The sequence below is a fragment of the Odontesthes bonariensis genome, chromosome 8, assembly GCF_027942865.1.
Source record: "Odontesthes bonariensis isolate fOdoBon6 chromosome 8, fOdoBon6.hap1, whole genome shotgun sequence".
Classification (NCBI taxonomy): domain Eukaryota; kingdom Metazoa; phylum Chordata; class Actinopteri; order Atheriniformes; family Atherinopsidae; genus Odontesthes; species Odontesthes bonariensis.
Window position 1 is genome coordinate 13,137,923 of NC_134513.1, and position 27,869 is coordinate 13,165,791.

Consider the following 27,869-nt stretch of genomic DNA (forward strand, 5'->3'; position numbering starts at 1 on the left):
ATAGTCCAAATTCCCCATTGGGACAATAAATAGTGTTTTGTATCTAGCACTTCTGTGGTTAGACCTACTGCAAATGCTGAAGACTATTACAGTAAAAGTGGACAGATGTATTGATTTATTCTTGAAGGAAAGGAAATGTATGAACGATCACTAAATGGATGGTTAGAAATATAGAAGGTAATTTGGAGATAACAAAGAAAATTGTGGGCATAAATGATGGATATAAAAGAGGGCAGGTGAGAAAGTGGAGAAATGCATGGTGGGCATGAATAATATAAAATCCTTTCTACTCTTGTCTCTCTTCATCCCTCAGCCTGTCCTTTAGCTCAGAATAAGCATGCACGTGCTTAAACACATTTGCACACAGTTCTTTAGCTGTGTAGTCATGCTTTTAATGAATGTATCTATAAAAGACATGATGCAGTTTGCATCAAATATGTATATTTTTCTCTTTGAGTTTGTGCTGATTAGATACAGATAGAGCTTAAACCCATTTTTTTAGTGTGAGGATGCTCAGAAAAAAGGGGTTGTTTTGTAAAATAGGTGGGACGAATAGGCTCAGTACCTGTCGTTAGTTCTTTAAGGTGCAAAAAAACTTTAAAAAACAGGTGACAAAAGCTGCATGGCACTGCTACATTTTATTATTTTTGAGTGCTCGGTTATGTTTTGGAACAGCTTGTCTATTTTGCAAATGCTCCAGCTGTGCCACATGTGGAAAAGAATCCAAAAATATCGAAGTGCATAATCAGCTAAGTGACACTGAAATGCATTGAGAGCAGAGACTATAAACTGAGCTGTAAGTAACATGCAAACCCCAAACTTGTGCCAGAAATCAGGTGCTTGGAGCTGTAGCCCATTTTGTGAGGTCATAGGGGCAATCTGCAACAGGGAGAGTCCAATTTTAGCATCTTTAAACAATTTTCATGATATGATTTTTGGACGTTAGGATGATAAATGAGAAAAACTGTATGGAATAAATCAAATGTAATGCAACAAAGTGGTTGTGCCCTTGTGCATATGTTGATCAACCTAACCTCAGCACTATTTTTTAAGCTATAATCTTCAAAGGCCACTTTAGCAATGGGAGTATAGGAGAGGATTCTACAGGTCTACAGCCATTACTTCCACTGGTGGCTTCAGGAAGATCAATAGAAAAGGAGGCCGTGTGTGTGTGTGTGTGTTTTAGAGATAGGACACATATCCAAACACACACTTATGTGCATACACAGAATGAGGCAGCCAGGCAGCGACAATGCATGTAGGCAGGCAGCCAACTGCAACTCTCTGCAACTCTCTCTGATTTCAAGACAACATTCACACTCACGTACATCCACACATACACACACAGTGCTGCCTCTGTTGGCTCATCATCCCACCTGAAATGAAGACTGAGGCCCGATAGCACTAACAGCAGAGGACAGCCTCTGGATAGATTTCCAATACCCAGCCAGAATCTTAAGCAAAAAAAGAGTCGGGAACAATCCTCCCTCTTTCTTCTCCTCTTCTTGCGCTCTGTTGCTCCCCTTTTCTTTCCTGTCCCATCTCACCTGCAGTTCCCCTTTTTCTCTCAACTGCTTGCCCATATTTCCCACCACCCATTCCTCTCTTTCTACCAGGCTGCATTTTTGCTCCCTAGGTCTTCTCCAACTCTTCTCTTGCCCTTCCCCTCTTTCCCCTTCACCCATGTGTTTTTTGGGCTCTCAGATAATGTAACTCTAACACACTTTGAGGCGTTGTTATTTTATGCTGATTGGCCTTTAATCTCTAATTATATCCTTTACTACAGCTGCTATAACCCTACTTTCACTCACACATCCTTACAGACACATAATGTAACTACTGTAAGCTGAAGCTACAACCCAAAAGGTTGGGATGTTGTGTGCAATGATAAAAAAAAAAAACAGAGCAAAATTATTTCCAAAGAGGGAAAGACATTGTGATGCCTAAATAGAAAAACAATATCTACTTTGATTGGATGCATGACTTATGTTAGGTTCAACCTAAGAGTTATATCTCCTGCACAGATTGTTCTTTTTAAGTATTTTTATAGGTAAAAAAAAGGATCAAACCATGGAGAATTTCCTGAGAAAAAGCACCAAGATCAGTGAAAATTGAAAACAGTTGTGGAATATTTATTTAAAAAGTTAGTTTTTCACTATTTTGTATTGTGATCAGTATCCTACGTTCTCCAAGTTTCCTATCACTGACACTCAGAAGTGGTAGTCAGGAGGTTAAGGGGTTCTAAGGTGCAGTACAACATTGAGGAGACTTATCACATGAAGCTAAAGTTTGACAGAGCCTACAAGAACAGCTAGATAATGTTTCTGAAGTCTAAAGCATGTGAAACACAACAGCAACAATGTCAGAGAATTATTTTTGCCTTTGCTTGGATTCCATAAATGTGTGTCTCAAAGCCAGCATAACAAATTCAGGGCAAAGAGTTCCCAGATAAATTTGAAAAAAAAAAAATGCTGCACTTCTTTCTCCAAAACACACAATGAATTAACAACTATTAATCCCAACCTCCTCAGGCACGACAGTAAAGTAACGTTGACAGCTAACCCTTGTGGGCCAAGTAAAGGTTCAAACACAACAAGGATCCTACTTAAGCTTCAATGTTTCAGTGCTGAATTATTAAAGGTGAGAACATCTTCTGTAAAACATGAACAATGGCTGGAAATAGACCTTCTATCTCTAGGTCTTCCTCTTAATCCAATGTGAACAAACCAACAGAACCGCATAGACAAAAATCCACCTAAGTCTTGAGCGAAAAGATGTTAATTTGATTTTTTTTTTAGTTTGGAAGACAATGGGCACAGAGAAAGGAGTATGTTCTCAAAATGGATCAAACATAAAATGTGCATCTCTTCCTTGTTAGATATAAAAAGTCTACAGGATACAAAAAAAAAATGTTAATGAATCTGGAAAAGGTCCTTAAGACTGTCTCTTTAAGGAGTTTCTGTCCATTTCACCATGCGAAGACCTAAATTCAAGCTGATGTACAACTGGAACAACTGGATTGATCAACAGTAGATTGTTGCTTAATTGGCCAGATTTCAATTCACATCAAGCATGCTAATGGATCTCCTGGCATGCTTCATGAAGAGTCTAATTAATTACATCTTATTCAATTTAGGCAACTATTTGCCACCTAAAATTGATCCAAATTTTAGTTATAGTTGCTCCAACTAATTCTACTTGATTATTTAAACTGCCAGTGATAGTAGGCTATGTAACAAAACAAAAAGTAAACTTTATTTTAGAGATTTTTCTTCAGACCTTGAAAAATGTCTCGCACTAAAAAGTAAACATATAAATGGTTGTTGCTATATAACTTTTAAGTTGTCTTCAATGCAGCAATGGTGCATTTGAGTGAGGTGAACTGGCAGGTGTTCAACACCCCAGGTGACCATCAGAAATCAATTACCATACCTAACAGAGGTATTATCATGCCTGTGGCACAGTGCCCATGAAAATCACTCACTGATTGCACTGCTGCTGGAAAATGTGTGTGTGTTTGTGCTTATGCACATGTGTGATTATTCCTGCTCTGAGTACAATGACATGCGATTCCACAGGTGCGTGTATTTGTTCTAAAATCCAATCATGTGCAGCAAATAATAGCAAGTTTACATGTGTCTGTTTGTTGGGCTGTGTTACCACTCATGCATGCTTGACAGACTCACAAGAACTCTGAAAAAGGGATTGTGCAGATGTGGGACAGCTGGTTTATTCAGAGAGCATGAGCATTCAGTTCAGTTGTGTGGATCATAAACTCTGATTGAATTACAGAGCAGATGTAAGGATACGATCTAATTGATAAAGGAGAGAATGTGGAGAGTGGTTAGCTTTCAGGAAGAGTCCCACAAAGCTTCAGGATATGCGATATCTTGTGCTTCCTGTACACTATAAAAAGATTTAGTCATCTTTTATTTGCAGGAAACTCTTTACGTTCCTCTGACAATATATACCCACGTTCATCCACTTACCTATAACCTTAAACATCAGACAATACACATGCACATAAATAACAAATATAAATGGGTATGGTTGTTATGAGTCTATTCCATAAATGCTCTCCCTTTGCACTGGTTAGATGACTGAAATGTAAGAAATAAACAATGACAGGAGAAAAGCACAGTAATAAACAATATCTTAGAGCCAATGTTAGTCTTCACAAGCATCAGCAGTTGTCACACAGCTGTCAATAGACCAATAAAGACTGAACTGTCCTTGGTGCTGAAACCACCACCCAAACATGCAGCTTATCTGAGAAATTTGTTAAAAGCTCCCAGTGACTGGATCTAATTTTTTAAAATAAAACTACAAGCTGAAGGCTTACTAGAATTTTTGATATATATATAGATATATATATATATCTATATATATATATAGATATATATATATATATTTGTTTTAGAGTAAGCATCTGGGTAAAGCCTTGAATTTATTACTTACTTTCCTTTGTGACCTTTGTACTCATTTGAAGGGTTTTTAAAACGGTATCAAGCGCAGTGATATAAAAGGCAGTAATAAGTTCAGAGTAGCATCGATCATCTCATGCTGAGCTAAGAAACCCTCTAATCTTGAAAAGGAAATTTTACTCTAGAGACACATTTCAAAATCAACCTGATTTCCATCGAGATCTGGGTGTGTCTCCTTACTTCAAGCAATATTTTTGATCTGGTTACTTTTGCTCACATGTTATGTAGAAATAGTAACAGTAGATAATGATGATGACATCCATTTGTAGATTACCGAATGGCACTATAGCAGGCTTATGCATAAGGCCCTAAAGGGTCAGAGGTCCCCCTCAAAAATATGCTTACTGACTACAAAGAAACATAAAGCCACAACACATTAGGTAAACCAGCCACAATGAATACAAACAGACAAATTAACTTAAGAGAGAAAAAAGTGATGTTAAACAGATGGTGGACCACAATATACAAATGTAGACAAATTTCTGTAAAATGTCTTCAAAGTGTCGAGAAAAAGTAACAAAAAAAATAATAAAATGACTGCAAATACAAAATAGACAACAAAAAAACAACTGACAACAAATAGAAAATATGAGCAAAGGAACTAAACCATGGCAAAAAGACACAAATTGACCAAGAAGTTACAAAGAAACTAGAAACTAGAAACTAGAAAAAAAACATAAAACAACCATCTTGACTGCTCTTCTGTAGGGCCCTGTGCATGCCTGTACCTGGGGGTGCTGTTTAACAATCCCTGCCTGAAGACATTCATAACTCTAAAAGAACAAAGAAAAAGAAAAAAAAGAATCTTCTCTGCTAACAGTGATAAGTATCTAAAGCATCATTAGTCTAAGGCCACACATGATGAAGTAACTCTCTTTAAGCTGCATTTTATAGCTTGATTAAAAGCCAGCTGCTTCTGCAGGTAATATCCAAAGCATCCAACAGCTGTGGTGAGTTGCTCTTCGGTACAAACTGTTGGTAAAGGTGCCACGCTGCGACACAGATGCACGAACATACACGCACACCCACACACACATACACCGCCATCCCTCTCCTATCCCCTGTTGCTATGGAACCTGTCGCCAAGGCAGAGGTCTGTGGTTGTGATGGAGGTGGTTGATGAGGACGACGATACCGACGATGATGATGTTTATGAGGGTGATGATACTGACTGAGCGAATAACCCCTTTCTGAACTGAATGGCTGGACTGGACGTACACGAATGCGTTGCTGGGCTTTGCTCTCTGCAACGTGGGTGGAAGGAGCAACGCGTAATACTGCGCAATGCAAACAGATCCTTTCCACACTGTAAAACATACCACAGCGCTGAATTTCGATTCACCCTTTGTTGGTGTTGCTTTCTAAACACTTCGAAAGTCGTAATGCTGAAGTTGGGTCGTATCTTGTGCGGAACAACCTGCTGTCCTCACTGCCATCCCAAAAATAGCTCATCATCAACCCAATTCTCAGCAGACAAATAAGTCCTGCAGGCCCCCCTACTGCCACTTGTCATCTATGCAGGAGCCCTGCGGATATAAAAAATCCTTGGCAACCATTATGTGTTCATTTGCTCAACACAAACAATATCACAACTGCTTTTTAGTTTATTCTCAAATCGAAAATCTTAAGGGATCCAAGATCTGTCAAAATAATTTGTGCGCACGCCACATGCGGTCGTTTCCCACTGGAAATGTGTCTCTAATAATAATGATCCCGCCTACGACTGCCTGTTGGCTAAACATGACCACTGCCCACCCGTTATGCCACAGTTCTCCGATGGACAGGCCTGTCAAACCCACAAGTGTGGACTGAACCAAGCAATAACAAGGCCTCATCCGATGTGGACGCGGCTACCTGCAGCCTTGTCACGGCACAAGTTCACTTGCTGACAACAAACGGCAAACAGAGGAAAAGTGAGAACTCCATGTGTCCATCTGTTGAAATGAGGAAAGAGCTAACACCCCTCTGCTTTTCCCCTCTCACTCCCCCCTCCTCTTTCCCCATCCCATCTCCATTTCGAGACCATCATATTCCTCTCCCTCCCTCCCTCCCACCCTGGCTTCTCTTCTTCTTGCACACTTAGATGTTTGTTAGTTATTTAAGAGGGGAAAAAAGACACCACATACCTTGATGGTTCTCAAGGGTGTCCTCCGGGATGTACATGTTTTTGCTTTCATTTACCATATATGTAGTCTGGCGTTATCCCTATAGGTGAATGGAAAGAGAGGCAAAAGCTGGAGAGGAGGAGGGAAATAACTAGAGGAAAAAAAGCTCCCCAAAAATAAAGAAATCAAAGAAAGGGGGGGAAGAGGACAGAGCTGTCTGACACGGACAGTTTTTGGGTATTCCGTTATTTCTGTTTATGGGGAGGGTCTCTTCTGATGGAGTGAATATTACCTAATCCCCATGATGGAGGTGAAGGCGAGAAAAAAGAGGGAGCTTTCGGCGGAACCGGTTGGGAAAACGCACCGGTGCATCCCTCGGTACATCCGGGCCCTAGGAGAGAAACATGAGACCAGCACCGCGTTCAATTCAATTCACACCTTTCGCCTTTTCTCTTTCTTCCTCCTCACTCCCTTGACGTTGGAAAGGAAGTAAAAAAAGGTTTCAAAATGTTACGAGCACGGGCGCTGTCAGTAGCGGTCTCAATGGAAGTGCGCAAAAGACGCATTCGTGCGCATCTTCAGCAGCGTGTCAAAATGTGAGAGGATGAAGAAGAAGAGGAGGTGGAGGTGATGGAGGAAGAAAAGGAGGAGGAAGAGAAGAGGAGAAACATTAGGAAACGAGAAGAGTGTAGATATTCCATCACGGGTAGCACGGGGTTAAATCTCCCAAAAGGTTGTCGGTTATTCCACGTATCTAAGGCAGACTCCCCCTAAATAACAGAAGCCAGCCCGTCCTGTCTCATCCGGAGATTGGTTTCTCTGCCCTGATCCGGTCCATGATGGTCCGGCTGTGTGTGTCTGTGAGTCAGTCTGTCTGTCTGTCTGCCAGTCTGTCTTACTGATCGGGAGTTGGAGCTCTCTCTTCTCTCTGCCTCTGCTGCTCCTGCAGCTCAGCTCTGCAGTGATACCGAGAGAGAGAACGAGAGCGAGAGGTAGCCCCCCTCCCAGTGCATGTAGACGCTTTGACTGTTTCCAGATGTGTGTGTGTGCGCGCTGTGTGCCAGAGAGAAAGAAGGGAGGGAAGAAGGGAAACTGTGAAGGCAATAGTGGGGAACCGGCGGCTGGGATCCAGATGAGGACGATGACGGTGATGATGAGGATGATGATATTATGAAGTGTGTGGTCAGAAGAAAGGGGGCCCACGAAATGATAACATTTTTTTTCTTTTAACAGAGCTTCATAAAAGGTGTTACACGGAAATTGTTGAAACCTATGAGTGTGTGCAACACAGACAAGGAGGGAAAGTGTGTGTGTGTGTGTGTGTGTGAGGGAAATAAAGTGGGATAATGATCCATAGCAGCCTCAAACCCTGCAAAGACTCTAATTTGCACAGGAACAAACAGATCGGAGACCTGTGCATCTCATTGGTCCATAGTCCCTTCACATCTGGACTCTTTCAGCTTCATTCTTTTCCTTGGCCCAGTCTGTGTTTACACGGTCACCAAATAACTGGTTTGTCAACTCTTTCATGACTCAAGCTCTTATCATTTCATGGCTCCCTCAAACAGGAAGAAACCGCAAGGATGCTGATTATGTACTCTATAGGCGGGCTCAAAGCTCACAGAGAAGACTGCCTCAGGAAGGTCAGTGCTCAAAGGCTGCATGTGACCCCTTTTATCTACAGTACAACAACAACAAAAAAAAGATTATCAGAATTTGATTATGGTTTTTCTCTCTCCTTTTGCCTCTCAGGAGAGTGAAGTATATTTCGACATTGCTCTCCATAATCAGAAACAAATCTTTCTTGGCCCTTGAGGCAAGCTAGGTCATTTTCTGGAGACATGGGCACTTTTCTTAGGTAAGACAACAATGAACTGAAACTCATTTTGGAGTAAAATGTCAAACAAAGTCAACAACATCAGCTCTTAACTAAATAGCTTTCCACCAGGCTTTGATGACATTGAGTCGGCTTGGCTCCGTCTTTCACAGGGGCTTTCGGATAGAGCTGCTTGCTAAAACTGAGCTGCAAGCAGTTCTCAGACTGAGCTGTTTCCTATCACCTGTCTGTTTGATACAATAAAGAAAATAGTCCACTCTAAGGACCTTTTCCATTTAGATTTAAAGTCCAATCTTCTGATGCATATACTTTGAAAACACAAGTTTTGCTTTAATATCTTATATACAATGTAAAATGTGTAAAAAAAAATGCATAGCAAGGCTTAACTTAACAGAATAAATGGGCTCAGTAATGCACCATGATGTACTATGGACAGTAACAGCATTTCCAGTTTCTAATCATGGCACTGGCCTTCCCATATAATTGTCTTTGACACTGAAAACGAAGTTCACAATGTGCAGGCCTCATGTCAATCTCACTGCAGGCTATAATCAGGAGGTGAATCAGATGACTCAACCCAGCCTGTATTCATTTATTCAGTGCCGTAGTGCAAAATCACCACCCACCATTCAGTAATAGTTTAAAGCTTTTTGTCCAAATGTGTCACCGTAGACATAGTAAAGACAGGGAGGCAACACAGAAATGATTCTATTGAAGACCTCTGACAATTGAATTGCCTTTTTCAAAAGTATCTTTAGTGTTTTGTGATGCAGATGTTATATTAATATATTGTATTTGAAGGGGAAAGGATTGTTACTGGCACTGATGAATGAATGGAAACACTCCCAGAGTATTATATTGCATGCTGCTTAATGTCAAGACTGGGAACAATGGACCGTTTAGGAAACAGAAAAAACTGAATCAATTTTGAGCAGCTTTAATATTAAAATTCTACTTATGCACTGATGTATCAGAACTAACAGTCTAATGATACAGTGATACATCAAAGAAGTAACAGTTTCTTTAAAGCAAACCCTTAGGCACTGCTGAAATACTGTTTGTTCCAACAGTTATTTTTACAAAATATTATTGTGTTATAATTAGGATATATAGTTAAGTTTTGCCTCTCAAGGCGACAGTAGCTAATTGTTAAGGAAAGACAACCATTCAGTTGCGTGTAAGTACTTCATCTACAGAAACAACGATTCCTTTGACTGCCATATTACTGTATCATGCATACATAATTCTGATACATCAGTGCATAAGTATAATTTTATTATTAAAGCTGATCAAGGTGGAGCCAGTTGTATCTGTCCTATCTAATGTTCCCGATATGAAGACAAGGTCTCCAAACAGTCACAAGATAAACTCTCAGGGAGTCACAAGATAAATCTGTGACTGTAATCTCTATCAATTTAACTAATTAACTAATTTGACAGTTTGGGGGCCTCAGGCAGTTGCGTATACAAAATCAGTTGGTAAAATGGGAAAGTTCATAACTCGTGCATTTGATAAATGTGACAAATGTAAAATGTAACAGATTCTGTTAGATTAATCATACTGGAGTAAAATGTCTTCAAATTTGTACTTTACTCCTCAACTTATTTCTAATGCTGCAGATCATTGTCATCACCAGTGTGGTAGTCATGAGACACATAGGCAATGAGAGACTGAATCTCCCCAGACTAGCCTCTGTTTGGTTATGCTAGCCAGTGAATGGGAGATAGACGGACAGGAAAGACTGAGAGAAGGAAGAATGGACAGAGGGCAGGTCGTGGGAACAGATACTTCTGCCCAGGGGACACACAAACACGCAGACACACATGCACAAATGTCCTCTGTAATCCCGCCTGCACATGGAGTATCAGTTCTATTTCGGTCTCATCTATATTTGCAGTTCCAAACCCCTTTGTATGTGTGTGAGTGTGTGTGACTCTAAAGCCCAGTTGGTCTCTGGGAATCAGACAAACATTCAAATGCTGGAGTCCCATGTGGGAAACCAGCAACCTGATGGTCGGCCCAAAGAGAATTTCCACACGGAAGTAGACAGCTTCTTTATTCAGCTGCGTAAATTTGTATTTTAGACGTTTGTCAGTTCATTGCCAATTCCGTTTGATATATTGATCTGACTTAAAATGTCAGTATGCTCACTTTTTACCTTGTTGAGAATGCATGAAAAAATATGTATATTGTATTTTAGGTAAATAATTAGGTACAACTAGACCAGCACGATACATGTTTTAGGTTGTATTTTTCTTTCAATATGTCATTTTTAGGCTACCTTACTAATGACTACTGCATCCCAATGAGAAATATGTATAAATTACTTCACAACTTTTTGTAACCACCTATAACTGATATGAAGATTTTACACTATGGATAATGTCGCAACAAATTGTTGAAGATTTCATTTGTGACTTCCTTCCATCTTGGTTTCTGGCTTCTGGCAAAAATGAGTGCACACACAGAGTTACATTTAAGATATCTAAGAGATTCAAGTGCTACTGCTTGTTCTAGCGTTGCATGATTGGAATCATCTTCCATTTCTAACACCTGCGCCGTCAGATTTCCCACAAAACATTATCTAAAAGAAGTGAGATGATCCATTTTCTCTGTCTTTGTCACCCATTTGAACATTTTTCCTTTTCTTGCCTTTCATGGTGGTAATATTCTCATTTTCCTGTTTAGGGGCACAAGGAGTTTTACTTTTTTACTTTTAATTGACTTTTTTTTTACTGAATAATCCGAATACTTCTTCCACTATTGACTGTGTTATTATATTTATTACATACTATAAAGTAACATATTAATTATATTTGATTGAATGCATTATAGAGTATATGTGAAGTTCCTGGATTCAAAATCAGATGGGACTTATTGTTTCCATCGTCTGGAGCTCTGCCTGGCGTTAAAAACTCAGATGGAGCACCTCAGGCAAGCTATCTATCCATATCTTCCAGTTATAGAATGATGTATTTCCCCTAAGCCACCCATAACATAATCAAGAAAAATATATAGCTTCTCTACTTACAACACATGTATTGTAAAAGTGAGTTTTTTTTTTATGTGTAAACTGAAATGACAGCATATTACTGTCAAGAGCAATGCCTACTCTTCCTTTGTTAAATTACAAAAAGCTGCCCACAGGCTAAATTCTGTCTTTGAGCCTGTGAGGCCGATAAAAAACACTCAATCTTCACTGAATGCTTATTGACAGTATTGATCTGCTGATGGGTAACTCATTAGTTCCGTTATTTACAAGCTCACACCCTCCCCCAAACAAACACATAAAAACCACGCTGACAAATAGACAGATAAACCCCGAAATACAGAGACACACACAGGCTCACCCCTGACATAGTAATAAATAAACAAACAGGCTGATATTGAATCATAAAAAAGTATTTTTCATGTTGATGAAGGGGCAGACATGCTGGATTTTTTTTGCAGAACTACTTTGATGGAACGACTTATGAACCGCTTTTCCTTAAGATGTACAACTTCCACTCTGTTTCACAGGTGTGATACAGTATTTATTACTTTCGCTTAATTCCCACGTAAGACAAAATAGTTTAATTTGGGTTTGATTTGTTCACAAAACATTTATTCAGCAGACATCTGGCTTCTGATCTTGAACAAACTGCAGATGATGAAATGTCATGTTTTTGTTCAAAATTCACTGTTGGTGAGCTTGAGATGTAGCAGTCTGACCGTAGAGTGGTGCAGTCCAATCTCCTAAAGTTGGCCTTGTAACCTTTCCCAACCTTCATTCTTCATCTGTTCTCGTGTTCCTGAAGTCATCAGAATCATCTGTAATCCAGAAGATCTGACTCAAATCTGAGTTAACTACTAATCCAAGTGGATCTCCTGCTTTTGCTACTAGAAGTGATGCATCATTGGATCCTTTTTCTCTATAAATAAATGACTGAGTACAATATTTTCATCTGACAAACTTCGCAAACTTTCAAGCACCAATTAGTAAACTGTCCTTCCCACAGAGCAAAATATGTTGGACTAGTATGACGACTTATCGTCAGGTGCCCCATTTGCTATTGTCTGATATGGATATTGCTGGCACTGATTTCCGTCCTGTACCTGTAAAGACTACTGCTTTGTCCTTGAGAATTAATTTCAGGAAGGATGCATCACATTTCCAAAGCCTACAGCGTCAGCTTTGCGTACTGTAGATGATGTTGACGCAAAGCTGTCTGAATCAGGACCAACAGAGCAAAACTTATTTAAACAAATTTAGAATAATTTAATATACCTGCATAATATTTCTAACCGTCATTGGCAATCACTATTATTCTGTAGAGGTCAACTTGTTTAGCTGTTAGTTTAAAATGCACCCTTATGTAGTCTTGCTATGCATTTAGATCACCTCTGGCTCATGAAGTGAATTCAAGCAAGAGAGATGAGGAGTGTTTTATTAATTCTTTTAATGCCCCCCAGTGGATTGAATGAGAACTGTGACTGTGGAGTTGAACCCGTCAGTCAGCATCAGAGCCTGGCAAGTCATACTGTTTTTCCACAGACAACAGAAAACAGATGCATCAGGTGCTTTGGCGACACGACAAGAAAACAAAAGTTTGAAAAAAATAAAATAGTCATTTTTAAATTAAAATATAGAAAACAGTGAAATGTTCTTACAAGCTAAATATAGTCATCGCCAGCATCAGATTAGGGTTACAAAAACAGCGGTACAAAAGTAAATTTGGTGTGTTTTGCTGATTGAAAAAAAAAGGTCGAAAAAGAAAAACTTAATAATATAAATATCGATGACGAATGCAGGCATACTCACACAAATACGTAAATACATAAACTTCAGACAAGAATGTCCATGTATATTATATATTATACTGTATTGTTTCATGTTTTTGATTTTGTTGCCGAAATAATAATAATAATAATGATAACCAAAAAATTCCAGGCTTGTCAACAGGAACTTTCTATCGATTTTTCTATGTACCGAGAATATCTCTGAGCTCGTAGTGCGACTACTCAGGTCTAAGTTGTTTACAATCTCCCCGGCTAAACATGGCCGTTTTTAAACTCACTCATGGAAGTTAGCGTTCCATAACTGTTGAAATTCTTACATTTGCAAATCCTTAACTACCAAACGGGCTACTGTCCATCTACCGATATATGTGTCTCTACCCCATCGCCGGTGGTTTTAGTTTGTTCATAAATCTTCCTGTGAGTTTCTTGACGCAGAAGCTAGTTGTGCTAGCTAGCTAGCTCAGTTCTCAGTGTTAACAATGTCAGCGACTTCTGTAGGTAGCTGCCTTACCGCTAAAGGACTGGACATAAGTTTGGCTGCCCTGCAAAGACAGGACCCTTACATAAATACGATTGTGGACGTGGCCAGCCAAGTCGCACTGTACACTTATAACAACAGGGCAAATGAATGGGTGAGTCTGAAGTTTGGTGAAAGATGCCGTGTGCTATCTTAGCTTAGCTTCGTCTTTCACTCTGATGGGCGCGCTTTGTCACCGCAGATTTACCTAAGTCTTATCAGAATACTGAACACTGTTGTAATTGGGGATTTGAGAACGTATTTTTTTTTATAAGAAATTAGGTGTTCAAAATATTTTATTTTAATTCGCTGTAGTATAGCGCCACACAATGACAGAGATAACCGCTGTCTCCTTAAAAAAGTTTGGCTCATTTTATTTACTCAGCTGGTAACGTTGTGCAGTTCAGGAAGAACCTTCTTGTCGAAGAAATGTTGTGGGCAGTTTTAATATTGGCTTTTGGGTTCACTTTAAACTTCTCTTATTTGTTTTGAAGTCTTTTAATGGACCTGCCCCATTTTATCTGCTCGAATTGCTGCATCCATATGTCCCGTCTCGCCTTCTCAGGTGAGCACACCAGAGGCTTTTACTTGTTCCCAAAAACGCGTTACAAACTCGGAGGTGATGGAGGTTTTGCAGCTGTTGCTCCAAAAACTGCGGGACGATTTGCCAGTGCACGTTAGGCAGGCTTCTTCTCGTTTAAAAGCACACTTTTACTCCCTGGCCTTAGCTCACTGTGTGAGATGTTGACTGTGACCTTATTTGATACTAAAGTTCTCGTGTATTTCTGTATCTTTTACCTTTGGGCTGTGTGTCTTTGGGTCAAGAAGTCTTCACTTGGGTCGGTCTTGCTGCTGTTTTTAAAGTGCTTTACTGATAAAGTGATATCTTATATTATGGTTTTATAAACGCGGTGCAGCTCAAATACACAAGAGGGATGGGTTTGGTACACCTGATTTTTGACGTGGTTGGTTTTTCGTCTGTTTTTCAGGAGAAGACAGAAGTTGAAGGCACCCTTTTTATCTACACAAGGTAATGCAATTTTTGGATGAGCTTAATATTCCACATATCACATTCTCACAGAGAAGTCACCCCTAATGGTTACATTGCCATCCATATTCACTGTTGGAGACACTTGTTGTCAGAATCATTAGTTTTTCCACAATTATTCTTTTGTCCCATTTGGATTTGTTTTTGTTTTGCATTATTTTGTATTTGGGAATCTTGATTTTTGTAAAACAAGACTTTTTTTAGGTATTGACACCACCATCCACAACTGGTAGGCTATTTAATACAATTTAAAAACTGAGTGTAATGGCCACTATAGCAGTTCAAGTGAGTTTTTTTTTCTCAGTCTTCTTATGGATTCTCAATTTTCTTTTCTTTTTTTTCAATGTGCTGAACCCTCTTTGAATTTCAGGCAGGCATCTCCCAGGCATGGATTCACAATTATGAACCGACTCAACATGGAGAATCTGACCGAGCCGATCACAAAGGACCTGGACTTTCAGCTCCAGGACCCCTTCCTGCTGTACCGCAATGCACGACGTAAGGCAAACAGCAACACAGATACCAACACGCCCGCAAACTTAGTATGTTTGCCTGCTACTAATGTAATTTGTTCTCAACACTGTAATCGCTTATTTATTGTACTTTTAGAATGTTTCTGTTAGATATTCTGTGAACTACTGAGTCGCAGATATCAGCACCTAAATCCCACATCATAGTTTAAAGGATAAGACCGGTTTTTTGACATTGGGCCCTTGATTTCACATTATAGCATGATGTTCTACTCACCCCTGCTTGTTGTTTGTCATTTGGAGCTGTTCCGAAGATATTCGCGAGGCGTCTGGCTGCTCTCTTGAGATATTCGGCCATGAAACGGTTTCCTATGGGCAAGCTTATACAGGTACAAACTATGCTGTTTATAATTTATTAATTACTCTACACTAGCACTGATAACGTGGAGGTGCGTCGCTTACTTAAAAAAATCCGGGTTATTGTAATTTTGATTTTTTTGTCGTAAAGTGGGTGTTACTGACGTCATCGTCGTGCTACTGCCACAGGCAGCCCACAGACCTGCTGCCTATTTATTCATTCGGCTAAAATTCAAAATTAGTAACCCGGATTTTTTTAAGTAAGCGACGCACCTCCACGTTATCAGTGCTGGTGTAGAGTAATTAATAAATTATAAACAGCATAGTTTGTACCTGTATAAGCTTGCCCATAGGAAACCGTTTCATGGCCGAATATCTCAAGAGAGCAGCCGGACGCCTCGCGAATATCTTCGGAACAGCTCCAAATGACCAACAACAAGCAGGGGTGAGTAGAACATCATGTTATAATGTGAAATCAAGGGCCCAATGTCAAAAAACCGGTCTTATCCTTTAAATTTAAACTGCTGCTCTCCAGCTTCATTATTTTCTATAACACAACAATAAAAGCATCCAAGCAATTTCGATATTAGTCCCAAATGGCTTTGATCTGATTGAAAAGTGTTTTTTTTTTTTCCTGGTTGTTACTTTTGGCTACTCCGCTGGCTCTTTAGAAGCTAAATAAGATAATGTTCTTGTGACTCTGAATTGTGATCACGTCTAAAAAAACAGGTTCAGGGAGGAAGTTAGATAAAAGATTATGAAAGGGCAATATGTAGATCATTTTGAGTGGGGACCAGTAGTTCCATTTATGGAGCTAAGCAAAAGGTATTTTAGTGAATTTTATCAGCCCAGACTCTCTCTGAGACCTACATATGGTTCTCTCGCACACAATCACATTGCTAAGTGTGCCTGTGGGACGAGAGTCTGACAGCACTACAAAAGCAGCCTGTGCAGATTAGATACACCACAACAGTCACTGATAACCTAAACACACACTTACTCAGAAGCCGCTGACACACATAGACTCCCTCCACCCGCCTCTCTATATTGGACTCTCCATCAAGCTGAGTAAAAGCCACGTGGGATCAATGGATTCCTTATGCCTGCTTTGATGCTTGCGCTATTTTTCTTTAATGACACATAGTCATTAATAAACATCCTTGAGTCTCAGCGGAATAACGTGTATGGCAGACGTTCCTCAGAGTCCTCTTCAGACCTTTTGCACCTGCTTTGAAGGTGCAAATGGCTCATTAAAGATGATATGTGATAGTGCTTGCCTCTGGTCAGAGCATCCGTAATGGGTAATGAATTTTATATGTGAGGCTGACTCATTTTTTCGTGGAAAGGAAAGAAACCTTAAAGTACACAAAACCAGTAATCACAACACAGTTGATGACTATTTCCTCTGTTAAAACTGAAGTATGAGCATGGGTTATCTGAGTTAAAGAGGGGGTGGATACATAGCAAACCTAATGGTCAAACCTAATGGTAGCTCCAACTGAATGCTCTGATTAAAGAAGGATAATAAAACACCCAAAAAAGGAAATATGAATAATGGTTGTAATTAGAGTGATTTTTATCGCCATACTTGCTTTGATTTAGTTGGATTGCTGTGCCTGAAATTTAATTCTAAGCATGCACATCTGTGACAAGGTTGAGCCTTTTGGATTATAAAATAAGGCACAGAGTCATGCGCATGAACAGAAAAACATCACCTCAGATTATCTAAGCTGTATCCAAAGCACACATACACCCCAACCAACCCACCCACCAATCAGAGCACCAGTAAACTAACATTTACTGAGCATTTACAGGATGATGTGCACAGGGAGGCATTATAGGTCACAGAAAATGTGTTTTCATTGGCTAACATCAGATTTGTAAGTTGTTAGCATGGCTGCCAATCTCAGTGCATTATGACCTCTTGGTGGAGGGGTCGTGGAGTCTTATCATTACACAAACATGTAGCCCTCTGTGCTGCTGTAACTTCCTGGAATGGCAGTTGGCACAAAGTGGCACGCTGGGCTAAAAATAAATGGTGGAGATATACCACAGAACAGGGCAAGATTCAGGGAAGAGAAGTTTAGTCTGAGCAAGACGTGATATCCCTGTCCGCGGGAGCCTGAAGGAGGCTTTTGACATTCCTGTCTTTGAGCGATTACAGTTCTGTATCAGTTTCCCCTACCTCAGTAGAACTGCCTTGATTTGTGTCTGTTGCTGAAGGATATTTATGAACACCTTAAATCCTGCACAGTCTGGATTTATCTTGAGCCTATGGTAAACACAATTTGGTTTGCAATCTATATGCAGTATAGCTGGCTTTCTGTGCCATTTATCCCTTTCAGATGTTCAGCATGATCAGCCCTTACATCAACACTTGTGATGATTTAAGCTTAACTGATATTTGCAGCTCACTTCTTAGATAATCTTGATGTAGTTAACAGTAGGTCTCTGCTTAACTTTAATCTTCTAGCTATCAATGTAGAGACTGTCTTACCTCCTGGTTGGACATATGTATATCCCAGGTCTTTCTCTGACACCAACAAGCCCTTAAATCTGACTTCAGGTTCCTCCTCCAGCCTCTCATGTTTAGGTTTCCGGTGAAACAGACTTCTCAGCATGGCTTCACAGTCTGGAGCTGTTCGCCCCTTTCAGTCTATCCACAACTTGCTTAGATTGATCTTTAATCGCAGCTCCAGTTATTTAAAAAAGATGCCAAATCAAAGATGATGCGACAATCTGTCCGATAAGTTGTTTCTTCCTTGAAGATGAATGTGCACGGATGGCACCGTAAAAATGTCCTTTGAGTTGACTCAAATGGTGCACACACAGCTTTCACAGGCGTTGTGGTGCTGCCTCTTCAGATCTGGGCCTCAGTGGCAAAAGATACCTGTAGTTAAGGCTCAGGCAGGAGTTGGGAAGTTGTTACAATAACGTCTTCTTTGCTGAATGTTTCATAAGGCTGTAAATCTCAGAATTTACTCCTCCTCCAATGTCACGAATTCCATTCCTACAAACAAAGTAATTGAAGGCTCTTCTCTTACGACAGTAATTCCAAGCAAGGATGTGTTTTACTGCAAGAGCACTCACTCCTGATAAACTTCCAGAAACTGCGTACAGGATAAAAGAGTCACAAAGCTGGTTGTCATGACAGATGCTGTGAGTTTTCTTCACAAATGTGATCTCATACAGAAGGAAAACTTCTCATAATCCATCTTGGCCAGCACTGCTGTATAAAAAAATGTCTGCATTTCTAACTAAATGACAAAATTTGAAAAGTAGTCAGAGTAGTCTCTGTGGTACAGTTTGGCTAACGGCACAGCACAGGTACGGTTTTGTCAAAGCACATTAAAACGTCAGTATTTTAAATGTAGCAAAATGTTCTACATCAGCTGTAAATCTTGTTAAACAGACTGTTTCCTATGATGGATGGTTAGAAAGTAATTGTTCAGCAATCGTCCTACGTGCTCACTCTTTTGCCTGGTCTGTCCTTGTCCCAGAATGTTTAAGTCACTTGCAGATGTCACTGGGTAGGTTATTACAGGGTTTTCCGTTATGGCTTGTGTAAACTAGATAGAAAAGCCTCTGTTTTGGGAGTCTTCTGTGGTTTTGAAGTCATCCGTCGTCTTTGTAGTCGTCCTGAACTTAAATTCTGATGATCCGGATGAAGTTATCTTCCCACATGACCAATTAGTTGAGTTCCCAGTCGTGATGATTTGGATCTTGGCTTGAGGCATACATTTCAAATGTCCCTCTGTCTCCCTGCCCCTCTCCTTCAATGACCAGTGGCCACACTGGAGCTCCTCCTCTCTTCTCTTCGGTGCTGTTTTTGGTGTTGCTACTGGTTGTAGTCCGCCCCCCCGCCTTCCCTCTATCAGTCTCACTCTTTCTGTCCCCTACTGTCTGGATGAAAAGGAGACTCTAGATTTCCTACAGGTCAGGATAACTGACACGTGATTGTTTGCTGGTGGAACTGTGGGGATCTATTAGACGCACCTTACCCACCTTTTGTCTCGACTTTCATCTTCTGTATTTCTCTTTGTGTGTGGCTGAGATGGAGCAGGTCTGGGAATTTGTCTAAAATGTCACAGATTCTTATCTAGCTGTCTTTTTGCTTTTCAGCTCAGCATTTTTTTTCAAGCTCAAGAGCTCTTAGAACAACATGTTCCTGTTTTGATGGATTTTAAAATCTCCTCTCCGACACACCTCACTTCTTAATATCTCTTTTCCTCAATTTTCCCGCTGTCTGGCTTGAACTGTGTTTGTGTCGCTCTGTTTCTGTCAAACAGTGTCATCTCATCTGAGCGCTAAGTGGCTCTGGCTCCACCAGTCAGTCTCCCACTGTAGTTACTTATTTGGTACAGGGCAGATTTTCCCAGGCTCAACTTAACTCTGTGTCTCTGCCTCCCCCTCCCTGTCTGTTCCCCTCATCCACATTGACCTCCGTGGTCTGTCCATCTGTGTGGGAATGTTTGTTGTATGTGTGGTCACGATACCCACCACTTAAGTGTAGTCCTCACTTAGATTTGTGTTCATTAATAAGTCTTTTTACATATATATATATATCTATATATAGATATATATATGTATATATCTCCTGTCTTCAACGCCTTTCCTTTTTATTTTATTTGGGATTCACCTCATCCTTTCAAATGATCAGCTGCTGTCTTGTTGAGGTCTGAGTGTCAACATTGGATTTCAGTAATTCTTTAGTGCTGCTCAAAATGAATGCTCGCTCATATCTGCACTATTTTCATCTAATACTTTTAGTCTCTAATTTCTATTTTTTCCCTCGGTGTTTATATTTTACTCAAGGCTCACATGCTTATATTTAGACCGGTATTAAAGGGGACACATTAAAAATAAAGAGCACATTTTTAAAGCAAATATACTAGCTCAAAATCTTGCATAAAACACAACACACACTTTGTTTAGGTCTCCCTTGGTTAAAAAATATCAGCTCAGAGTAAAATTATCCAGCCTTCCGCTTCAAATCAGGCTGCATTCATTTGCTATACCTTGGAAATGGGGAGTTGGAATTATTTCGCTCTTGTTGCTTTGCTATAACATTCTTATCAGTAGTCTTATAAAGTACCTGAATGAGGAAAGAAATGACCTGATAATGCTCTACCAGTACTAAATCTATTGAAGCTTTTTTCCTGACTTCATGTTGGTGTACTTCTTCTTGTTTTTTTTTTTGTTTTGTTTTGTTTTTTTTTTTTTTTTGTTTGTTTTTTTTTTTTTTTTTTAGCCAATTGAAAGTTGTTTGTCTCGGACACAGCACTGTACAGTGAGTAGCCAATACTAAAACAAACGTGTTATTTTAGTAAGAAATTGTCCAAAAAAGAAAATATTTTAATGTTGGTCTCTAAGAACTGAAAGCACAAAGGAATGGAGCGTGATTTAAGCTCTGAGCTTCTGTAGCCCGTATGCAATGGAGAAGTCTCTATGTGGTTTTTAATTAGCATATTTTAACTGGCTGGCTTGCTGTTAGCTTACTCTGTCTTTGGTTTGGCCAGTTTGATGACTGACTCTTTTACCAGTGTTAGCTCCCTGACTATTTACCATACACTGAATAGGCCACTCTAAGCCCTAACATATGATGATCTGAATAAATTTGTGTTTAAAAAAGGAATTGATGTACTAAAGCATGTCACTGACATTTCATGAAAATCTCAGGAAACGGTGTCACTTTGTGATTAAAAGGGGCATGATGTGTCTCCTTTAATATTTTATTAGTTTATCATGTGGATATGTAATTTATCGCATCTCTCCCCACTTACTGGAATTATTTAATTGTGCGGCGATGCTCTCTCCGCATGCAGATGATAAAAAGCATACAGGAAATAAGTCAAACTCGCTTTTAATGTAGTGGAACCCACTCACAAACTGCTGTGTAACACTGTGACTGAACCATTTAAGTGTCTTTTTCCTCTCTTTCTAATAATATTTCTGCAGTTCAGCAGACTCCTGGGGCCCATGTTTCATTGCATAATGTTCCTGGCTTCTGTTCCCAATGGCTCGGTTGGGAAATGACTCATTTTAAACCCTTGGTTTTGACCCAGCAAGGCTAATAATTACATATCAGTTGTCTGCTCTGATGTCATAGCAGCAAAATTGAGCTACTGCATGTCTGTGCATTTATTTGATTGTGAGCGTATGGTCGGTCAGTATCCTCATTTTGTTGTCTGGTGACCTTACCGGGGAGCACATCTCAGACCCGAACACGCAGATTCAATAACTTGATTTATTAATTCTTTTTTCTACAAGATCACTGCACACCACAACATTACGTTGTTTTTTTTATTATTACGTAATGTGTTCAAAAGTTCAGTGCCTTAAGTCTTCTCTGTCTTCCTCTTCCAGTGGTTATCCATGGGATTTGGTTCTATGATAAACAGGACTGTCAACGCATCGCCCAGAGGATGAGGACGTAAGTAAATATATAATGGAAGGATAATATTTTCAATGAAAGAAATTGAAATTTGAAATGAAGAACATTACGCCTCACTGTTGACATAAATTTATCTTAATGTGGCAAAATATACTGTAGATGAAAAGGCCCGAAGGAAATTCTACACAGACTATTTGATTATTTTAGTTGTTTACCAAGTTACATATATAAAGATTGACTTTGAGCTATTATTTCTGATTCATCAACCAATTTAGATGTGGATTCATTCAATTCAAGCTCAGTCACATAGTCCATATCCCTTTATATATCTGTGATCTGAATGTGTTACTGTTTTGTTTTTTTTTGCGCAGTCTGACACAGCAGGAGCAGATCTTTGCTCAGTCCCAGGGTGGCTGGTTGTCCCCAGGGAGAGGAGGAGTAGAAGCTGGTGGAGAAGGAGGAGGAGGAAGAGGACGAGGAAATAGTGAGGCAAAGGGGGTGGACATTCTCCAGATGTTGACCAAAGCGCGTACAGAGTATGACAAGGTATAGGAACACTAAAGAGTCCTGTTTAGTGAAAATGAAACCATGAAATCCAAGATTTTCGATTGATGTGTCTTCAGTCTGAGTAGTAAGATACCCAGAATTACCTTAGATCTTCTATAAGTCTTCTATAAGTTATGTATAATGTTGTATTTTCTCTGGGTTTTTTTTGTCTGGGATGTTTCCAAAAATCTCTTATTTTGTAATTATGTCTCTGTATATGCGTCTCATTTTTGTCTTCTTCCTTTATGTCTCTCTCAGGAAAAGTCTACCTCGGAGCCAAAGGAGATTGGTGGCAGCAGTGTTTTATGTGGAAACCCAAACCTGATCAAACCAATACCAGTGAAACCAAACTCTCAGGTATAACATCTATCTCCGATGTCAGTCCTCGGTAGGATAGAGCACAAGTCTAAATTAAACATTGCGTTTTATTTATTTACAGGTGTTTTATATATGTTTTTTTAAGATACACCTGTCTTATATTGGGTATATAAGACAAGGTGATTAAAGATCAATAAAAAATGATTGCCATTTCAGTGCCATTTCTTAACTTTAATGTTTTATTATTGTGTGAAAACATTTTGACCAAAGTTCTTTTAGTTTTCATCTCATGGCTGCCCCTTTGTTTGTGCTGGTTTTCTTTTGTCTCATCCAGGATAGTGAGGCCACAGAGCCCAAGCCTCTCTCCTTGGCCTCCCTGTTTGGTTCTCAGCACCAGCATCACCACCCCTCTAAATTTGACCCGGTCCCTCCTGTGACTGCTCCCACATCAACAGGGAAAGTCGCTCGCCCTCCCGTCGCCCGCACACTGACCTACGACGATGCCGTAAACTCTGGCAGAAGTGTCCCCTCCACTGGTGGGAACGTGGCTCTCACTGGGAGTTCAGATAGAGGTGTCAGACCTGCAGGGGAGGAGGGCAAAAATGTTGTGGCCGTACTGCAGAGTCCCAACCCTGCCCATCAGGAAGTGCCCGGCCAACCGCAGCACTGCCCGGCCATCGCAAAGCTCATGCAGGGACAGAAGGGCGTAGGCGGAACTCTTCACACAGTGTCAGAGTCCCCTGAGAACCGGCTGTGTGACAACGGGCTGCCACTTGATCATCACCACCACCACCATCATCTGTACCATCAGCAGCATCAGCAGCAGCACCACCTTCATCACCAGCAGCAGCAGCTTCAACCTGACCCAATAAAGAGACTTTTGCAAATCCATGCACCTCCTCCACTCGCCACGTCCTTCTCTGCTCCACCCTGTTGCTCCAACCCTGCTCCTCTGCAGCAGAGCCCTCACTTCCCCTCCAAGTCTGTAATGGCAGATTCCATGTCATGTTCCCACCTTCAAGCACAGCAAAACCAGCAGCTGCTCTTCAGCCTTTTTAAGTCTCAGGCAGGATCTCTGCACAACAGCCTGACAGCTTCAACTGCACTGGGAACAGGTGTGATATGTATTTTGGTTTCAATATTCTCAAATAAGCAAAATAACCAAATATTTAATAATTGAATTTTTATGATATTTTCAATGCTTTATCAGGTTTTCTGCCATCTCAGCTGGCTCAGGACCAAGGCATTCTGCCTTTACATGGTATGTTAGAAGTCAGTTTCCATTTTCCATTACACAAATTTTAGTTACACAGCTTCCATTTTGCAACAATTAAACATGAATGGATCTGAGAGAACCTCTGGACATTTCTCAAGATAATTCACATTTTTCTTTAATGCTGCCATGTCTCTTTGTAAAATACACCATAAAACACAATGCCTCTTATTGCAATAGTGAACTAAGACAAAACTGTGACTCTTTTTTTGCCTGATTTTGGAATCTGCTCTTCCTCCAAAAAAACACTTTGGCGCAGTGAAAGGGACATAGTTTGAGGTCATTGCCATGCTGAGGCCAGCTGCTGACCTGTCCGATGACCAGCCTGTGCTGGTGACTGAGTGGCCGGTGGTGGCAAATGAGAACTACTCATTTGACCTGGGTGGTAACTCATCCAACACAGCTTCTCCTTCTTCTCCTTCTAAAATATCAACTGCTTTGATTACTAACATGCCAAAGCAAGCTAGAATAGTCGCTGATTGATTTGGCTCATCTTCAATGCTGCTGTTACCAACATGTAACTTGGCTGTTACAGTAGTTTCTGGCTTCTATCAGATACTTAATTGACAGCTACAAGGTCTCACTTGCTAAAGACCTATTTGGTTCAATGGGACCTCCAGTCACAATGAATTAACAAGCACAGAAGAACTAAATTCATTGACTTTTTGCCTGGATCTTGTCTTTTGTAAAAGCCAAAAGCAGAAAAAAACGGGTACAAGAGAAACCCATTTTTCTTCTTTAATTCCGACCGATCAGCATATGAAACGTTTGTGTTTTGATCATGATAAATTGTAGGCTACTCAGCATTTCATGCAGTGCAAACCCCAGGAAAATATACAGCTACATTTAAGCTCCAACTGCAGTTTCTGCTGACTGCTCAATTGTCTGAATTTTGTTATTTTTGCTGCACTCAAAAATGTCAGATTGCATCTGTGGGTCAACGATTAATTCAGTACTCTTACAGGTATTTGACGTAAGCGTGTATCTCTTTCTCCCTATTTCTTTCTGTAAATCCTCATTTTTCTCGAGAAAGATTCCTTTTTTGGGTTTTTTGTGTGCTCTATAAATGAATCTAATAATTTGATCCTTTCCTCTCTCTTGTCTCCAGGTCTTTCTCCCCAGATGCAAGGGGTGGTGTCGCCTCACGAGCTGCTACAAAAGCTTCAGCTGGTCCAGCAGGAACAAAGCCTGACTTGTCACCAGCCACCTAGACCTCATCCAGGTCTAGCACCTCGATTCCTGGGGCCCACCCAAAATCAGGATGCAAGCATATCTCTCGGCACAGTCTCAACCCTGACCACAACCACCGCAGGTCAAAAAGCTGCACTTCAATTTCAGGTAAAGCATTAACTTTAGCAGTCGGCACCAGTGGATCTAGATATAGCCACTGATAACAGTTCTGATAACTTTCCCTATCTGTGCAGGTCATCTCCCCCCAGCGGATACCAGCTACCGTGGCCCCCACTCTGCTCCTTTCTCCAAACGTGTTCATACAGACGAAGCCTAGTTGTGGCTTGCCAGCGGTTGCTCAGGACAGCTGTCCTGCCCCGTCAACCCTGTCCCGACCATCGCTGCAGCAGGAGGTCGGAGTCCTTTCTAGAAGCCATCTTCAAGCCACGCTTCTGCATCTGATCCAGGTAAAACTGCTGAATTTGTCTAGTACATTTTTGGTCTATCACCTCACACTTGACATTTGTTGTTTTTTTACATTGTGATCTAATGAGGGCTTCAGTTTTCAGTTACGGGAAAAGTACACTGGATGTGATGATCCACAAAGATGTGTGAACAAAAGCATCCAGTTCTAAGTTGCTTACTTGTGTATTTCAGACTGACAACTCATTCCTGGACTCTATCTATGATGCGTACGTCAGCCGCTTTGCTAAAGACTCCAACAGCAAGTACTGATGACTGTTTCTGCACACTCTGTCCAAAGGCATATTCCGACAACTAATATGGATGAAATTCTTCCTCCTCCAAAATGAACCTCACTGTATCTCCTGTGTACCGTCAACCTAAACTTCACTCTTAATCAAGTTTGTAGATGCCAAAAAAAAACAAAAAACAAAAGGGAGGATAAAAGCAAATTTCTCAGTATATTTTTTCCCAACTTTTTTTTAAATTTTTTATTCCTGCTTTTCATCCTGGCTCAAATCGAATGTTGCGTAAATGTTGCCCTAATGTGGTTTAGAAATGTAGCCCATCTATTTTCAGAGAAGACAAAACATGCTTCACCGTCAGTTTTTCCAAGATGTTTGTGATGGTAACCGGCAAAATTGTAATGGTAACCGGCGCCGTTTTCGTTTCAGTTTAAGTGCAGCAACCTTTTGTTTTATCATATTTTATTTCTACTCCCTTTCCTGCCGACAGCCAGCGTTCTGGCCCTTAAAAAAAGTCTGAAACCTCTGCAAAGGACATGCTCAAACTTGGTTTTAAGCCTTTTAAGTTCTTGCCCACCATGCTTTAAAGTGATCATTTGAATCATACCTTGTCTTATATGTGATTTCTCTGTTGCTTTTTATTGTACAACAATTTTTCAAGAGACATAATGTCATTTATGAGTGCAGATGGTGCATGTTATTTAAGAGGATGAGTGAGGCTGCAGCAAGATATTATCCTCTTATGTTTTTAATGTGTACTTTACAGTTGTATAGGAGAGGACTTGGCTGACTTTTACTGCACTTTGTAACATAACCATCGCTTTGTTGGTTTTACTCATTCAGTTTTGACGAAGAAAGGAAATAACTTGGGATCGGTCCAGCTTGATAATATGGGAAAAATGTCGACCAGCACTACTACCTCACAGCTGATTTGGTTTTTTTTCGGTTAGTCTAAAAGGGATTTTTGTTTCAGCTTCTCCAAAAGGGTTTTCATTGTTTCCAGCATACGGAAAAATCTGGTAAATTAACGGTCGTCAAAAGGACAACAACCGACAAGGTATTTCACGTATCCTGTAATAACTGGTTAGAGTTCTCAGGCTCGTTTAAAAAAATAAATAAAAAATAAAAAAATAGAAAGAAAACTTTATTAATGTGAGGCAGACCTTTTTAAATGAAAAGCATTTTCAGGGCAATGTTAAACAACTCTAACTCCATTGTATGAAATGTAATGTACTCTTTCAGTGTCAGTTTGTTAGTTTAAAAGAAAGCAGATGATTTGTTTTGGTACGAACATCTCGTTTAGTCCGTGTTCGGATGTGTGGTTTGCCTTTAGCCGGTGCACTTAAACCTGGTCAGCATCAGCAACAAAGACAGAGAATATGTTGAATGAAAAAATAAAAAAGAGGTATTTTTTTCCTATTTTTGTACTCCAAAAAAAAGAACAATGTTTTTGCGCTAATAATACAAATAACCAGCTTGTTACGAATAAAGACACATCCACAGTTTAAGCAAATGTCATCATTTTTAAGTTATTTGTCAAATCGTTTTTTATTTAGTTTCAGAAAATTCCATCGAAACATTTGTCTGTCAACATTCGAGATCTTATGAAACTCTGTGATGTTCCAAGAAGCCTTTCCACCCGCGTTTTCTTTTGTTTCCTTTTGTCTGGAAGATATATTTTAATTGGCTATTAAATATTGTAAAACCACCGCTGTTGTTGCTGACTGTCTTCAAATGAGTGATGTCATGATTATTATTTTTCAGGTTTGATGAAACCACAGGCTCCACTAATGCGCTGTCATTATTGCTTTAATGTCACTTTATTGCCTTCTGTTGCTGCCATCAATAGTGAAACATGATGTCC

General features: G+C 40.0%; 2 protein-coding genes across 25 annotated transcripts in view; one reads left to right on the top strand and one right to left on the bottom strand.

The window, feature by feature from the left end:
• cacna1c (calcium channel, voltage-dependent, L type, alpha 1C subunit) overlaps positions 1-19,375 on the bottom strand; it is a 202,583-nt gene extending 183,208 nt beyond the window's left edge. For 21 of the 24 annotated variants that reach the window (XM_075471782.1, XM_075471781.1, XM_075471771.1 and 18 more), the window contains exon 1: positions 18,095-19,375. In XM_075471782.1, coding sequence (XP_075327897.1) covers positions 18,095-18,218 — 124 coding nt within the window. In that variant the 5' untranslated portion in view covers positions 18,219-19,375. Of the gene's footprint in view, positions 1-6,610; positions 7,542-18,094 lie in introns of those variants that run through there. The other 3 variants (XM_075471775.1, XM_075471784.1, XM_075471764.1) reach the window with 2 other exon arrangements.
• Positions 13,436-27,714, top strand: dcp1b (decapping mRNA 1B). Its single transcript, XM_075471786.1, has 11 exons — positions 13,436-13,837; positions 14,712-14,752; positions 15,141-15,268; positions 21,964-22,030; positions 22,363-22,537; positions 22,796-22,894; positions 23,190-23,970; positions 24,066-24,116; positions 25,237-25,466; positions 25,553-25,765; positions 25,956-27,714. Exons 1-11 carry the CDS (start codon positions 13,685-13,687, stop codon positions 26,031-26,033), a joined length of 2,016 nt encoding a protein of 671 aa, XP_075327901.1. The 5' UTR covers positions 13,436-13,684; the 3' UTR covers positions 26,034-27,714.
• The last annotated feature ends 155 nt before the right edge of the window (positions 27,715-27,869 follow it).

Bases quoted from the DNA above. Each gene is read 5' to 3' on its own strand.
- dcp1b (XM_075471786.1), top strand. From the start codon at position 13,685: ATGTCAGCGACTTCTGTAGGTAGCTGCCTTACCGCTAAAGGACTGGAC. The intron at 22,538-22,795 runs GTATAGGAACAC...TGTCTCTCTCAG, and splicing joins CGCGTACAGAGTATGACAAG to GAAAAGTCTACCTCGGAGCC. The intron at 22,895-23,189 runs GTATAACATCTA...TGTCTCATCCAG, and splicing joins CAGTGAAACCAAACTCTCAG to GATAGTGAGGCCACAGAGCC.